Genomic DNA, 3,186 nt, shown 5'->3' on the forward strand with positions numbered 1-3,186 from the left:
ACGCACACTCACCCTCTTTTTTTTTTTTCCTCCTCCCCACCAACACCTCAAAGCAGGAGAATCCACACCCTTTTGCGTGCGTGTCATTATTTGTGCTGTTGCTGTTGTCTTTTTGTCTCTTTATTTGTCTTCGCCCTGTGGTTAACCAATGATTTGAGCACTCGTCCTGCCCGCCACCCCCGCTGAGCGCGGTGCGATGCAGTCGCGCTTTTCTTCGCTTTTTTTTTTGCCTTTATTCATTTCCTTCCCCCATTCTCTCCCTCTCTTTTTCCTTCGTTTTTGTTTTTTTACTTTACTTTCTTCCCCCTCCTCCCCTCCCGGCGGAGCGCGTTGCGAACGCAAAAACAAAGAAGTGGAAACCAACACGGCAGAAGAAACCCAAAAAAAGGCAAAAAAAACAAAAAACAAAAACCAAAAAAAAAACGGGGAAGAGGGAAGGGGGGGAGGGAGGGGGGGGGGAAGGGCAGCATCACCACCGAAGCCATTCGTACGGACGCAATAGGCAGGAAAAGTGGAACAAAATAAGAAGAAAGGCAGAGAAACACGAGAGATGAAAACGAGCGAGGGGAGGGGAGGGAGTACGCCAACAACGCACTTCACATGAAAAGTAGACATATACACACGCGCAGAAAAATAGATAGAGGCACACACACACACACACACATACATATATATTTACAAAGAAACAAACACAGTGAGGTATATAATTTTTCACTATTGGTCGTATACAAATATACGCAAATTGCGAATCGAGGCCAATCACGAGGAAAAGAAAAAAAAAAGAGAGAGAAAAACAGTGGTCAAATCACACAAATAACCGTAACAAGATACACACGCACACGCACGTACACGCCTGCAAGGGAAACCGGAAAGAAAGAGAGAGAGAAAGAACGCAGGCGCCGGAGCATCCACTCGATGCGTATACCTGGAAGCCCTGGTACACGCAGACAGCATCCCTCGCTCTCTCTCTCTCTCTCTCTCGCATACATAGACAAAGATGCGTGCTGGCAGAAGAAAAGAAATGCCGACAATAACAATGCAGGTGTTGAACAGCAACAAAAAAGCTGCGACCGCCGCACACACACACACACACAGGTGTATAAATATGTAAGGCACACAGCGAAAGAAGAGAGCAGACAATAACGAACGGGGGGAAGCAAAAAAGCAACAACAACTAGAAAATACACAGCAGCGGATAGGAGGAGGAAAGAAGCCGAAGAGGAAGAAGAGAAGCAAAAAAAAACTCGCCAGAAGTGAAGGCGTCCATCACACACCAACTGCACCTCACAAAAAAAAAATTTAGCTCCTCCGCACATGTTTAATTCGTAAATCATTCAGTTGCTGGTTGTTTTCGATTGATGTCGAAGTTGGAGGAACTCATGTGTGCAAGTATATGCGTGTTTTGTTTTGTTGTTATTTATTATTGTTGTTTTTTTTCGTCGCGTTTTGTGTTTTAATTTGCTCGTATTTTTGTTGATTATACATGTTTTCCGCGCTGTTCACCGCTTCCTCTTCCTCCTTCCCCTTTTTGCCTTCGCTTTTCTTGCATTTTTTTTTCTGCATTTTGTTGTTGTTGTTTCTGGATTGGAGGGAGCTGGCGGGCCCTCTAACTTCACCGTTTCTTTTTTTTTTAGGCACGCATATGCGCGCGTGTGTGCGTGTGCGGCTCCCCACCCCACTCCGTTTCTTTCCTTCCTTCCCCCATCCCCTTCCCTCTCCTTCACATGAATCTCTTCTGTTTTTTTTTGTTCTTTTTTTTACTATGCCGTGGTTGCTGTTGCTGCTGCTTTTCTCTCAGCCACAGTGGCTGTTCAGTGAATTGCCTCAGGTGACTCCGCACAAAATTTGCCCCCGGCTACCTCACCAGCTAGGCATTTCACGGGAGAGCTTAGTTTGCACGAAAGGGACATTACAGGTGGAGTGGGGAGTGGAGAGTGGTGAGTGGGGAGGGGGCGCAATGAGCCCGGTTGCTAGCTCTCATGGCTTGCTGCTGGCGGTGACGCTTGCCACTTCGAGCGACCCCAGCGACGAGAAGTACGTTGAGCCGCTGCCGGGCATCGTTGGATCCGACGCTGGGAGCAGCGAAACCGAGGGTGGGAAGGAGAGCGGCTGCAGCAGGGCCGGGTAGGAGGATTCACTTGGAAACCGGATCGTTGTTGCCGCCTGTGACGGAACCCTCCGAATGCCACTGTCGCCGTTGTGGCCAAGACGCACGTTATTACTGTTAGTGAGGGTCGTGCCGTTCAGACGTGCGTAGGTTACGTTACTGCTCCCCGCGGTGTTGGGGACGGCAATCAGCGACGGCGGAGTTGGGGGCGGAGGGGAGTAGTTCGGCGCGGTTGAGCCCTGCGGGTGCAGTGCCGTTGCCACCAATCGCGTTCCATCTGCCGCCGGAGCAAAAACAAAGTTTGGCGCCGCATAAAACTGCACAGGAACAGCATTCATGATAGTTAACTTCTGTGACGACAGCACCAGCGGAGGCGCGCAGAAGGTTTGGGAAAACGAAAGCGGCGGCATCCCTTGAAAAGGCACGACGGCGGGTTCCCTACGGCGAGGGCCCAAGTCCACAGGGCCCACTGCATGCTGCAACGGGGCACGTGCCTCGGCTGACGGCAAAGGCGCCATGTACCCGCCCAGCCTCCTCTCCTGCGCCGCGACCCCGGGGCTAGTCGTACTTTTGCTCTGCGCGTTCCCCGGCCCAAACGCGGGAGACACGCGCAGGCGTTTGTTGTGAATTTCAAACCCATTCATCGCCTCCATGGCTGCGAGTCCCGACTCGGGGTCGGCGTACACCACAAACCCGTACCCCTTTGGGTGCTCGCCCTTCTTCCGGTCACGAATGACGCGGGCGGACACCAGTGGGCCAAACCGTTCGAAGAGCCGACGCAGCGACTCATCCGAAACGGGCGTGGGGATGTAATTGACGATGAGGTTGCGCGGGTCCGCTCCTGTCGTCATCGTTGGCTCAACAGCACCAGCAGCGAACAAATAACACACAAGCAAAAAAAAATAAATAAAATAAAATAAAAATAAGGGGTTAGCGTAGAAGAACAATAAACAAAAGAAAAGGAAAAAAAAAACTAGAAAAGTCAATGTGAAAAATAAGTATCCCCTTTTTTGGCTATTTGCTAGTTCCTTCGCTCTTGGCCCTCTCGACTCGGGGGAGGGAGAGGGGCACTTACGTAA

General features: G+C 50.7%; 1 protein-coding gene across 1 annotated transcript, besides 9 other annotated features; it reads right to left on the reverse strand.

Annotated features, from left to right (window-relative positions):
* The first annotated feature begins 371 nt into the window (after nt 1-371).
* Nucleotides 372-423: a sequence feature (A-rich).
* Nucleotides 422-464: a sequence feature (G-rich).
* A 147-nt stretch (nt 465-611) lies between these two features.
* Nucleotides 612-694: a microsatellite.
* A 163-nt stretch (nt 695-857) lies between these two features.
* Nucleotides 858-891: a sequence feature (GA-rich).
* A 62-nt stretch (nt 892-953) lies between these two features.
* Nucleotides 954-981: a microsatellite.
* Nucleotides 982-1,076: 95 nt separating this feature from the next.
* Nucleotides 1,077-1,094: a microsatellite.
* Nucleotides 1,095-1,398: 304 nt separating this feature from the next.
* Nucleotides 1,399-1,476: a microsatellite.
* Nucleotides 1,477-1,917: 441 nt separating this feature from the next.
* Nucleotides 1,918-1,953: a microsatellite.
* Nucleotides 1,954-1,977: 24 nt separating this feature from the next.
* On the reverse strand, nt 1,978-2,958 carry Tco025E_00797 (RNA-binding protein; the record flags this gene model as incomplete). Its single annotated transcript, XM_029367737.1, has 1 exon — nt 1,978-2,958. The coding sequence occupies one exon, from the start codon at nt 2,956-2,958 to the stop codon at nt 1,978-1,980; it is 981 nt and encodes a 326-aa protein (XP_029232198.1).
* A 28-nt stretch (nt 2,959-2,986) lies between these two features.
* Nucleotides 2,987-3,086: a sequence feature (A-rich).
* Nucleotides 3,087-3,186: the final 100 nt, after the last annotated feature.

The sequence above is a fragment of the Trypanosoma conorhini genome, assembly GCF_003719485.1.
Source record: "Trypanosoma conorhini strain 025E chromosome Unknown Tco_14.4_contig_00021, whole genome shotgun sequence".
Lineage (NCBI taxonomy): Eukaryota > Euglenozoa > Kinetoplastea > Trypanosomatida > Trypanosomatidae > Trypanosoma > Trypanosoma conorhini.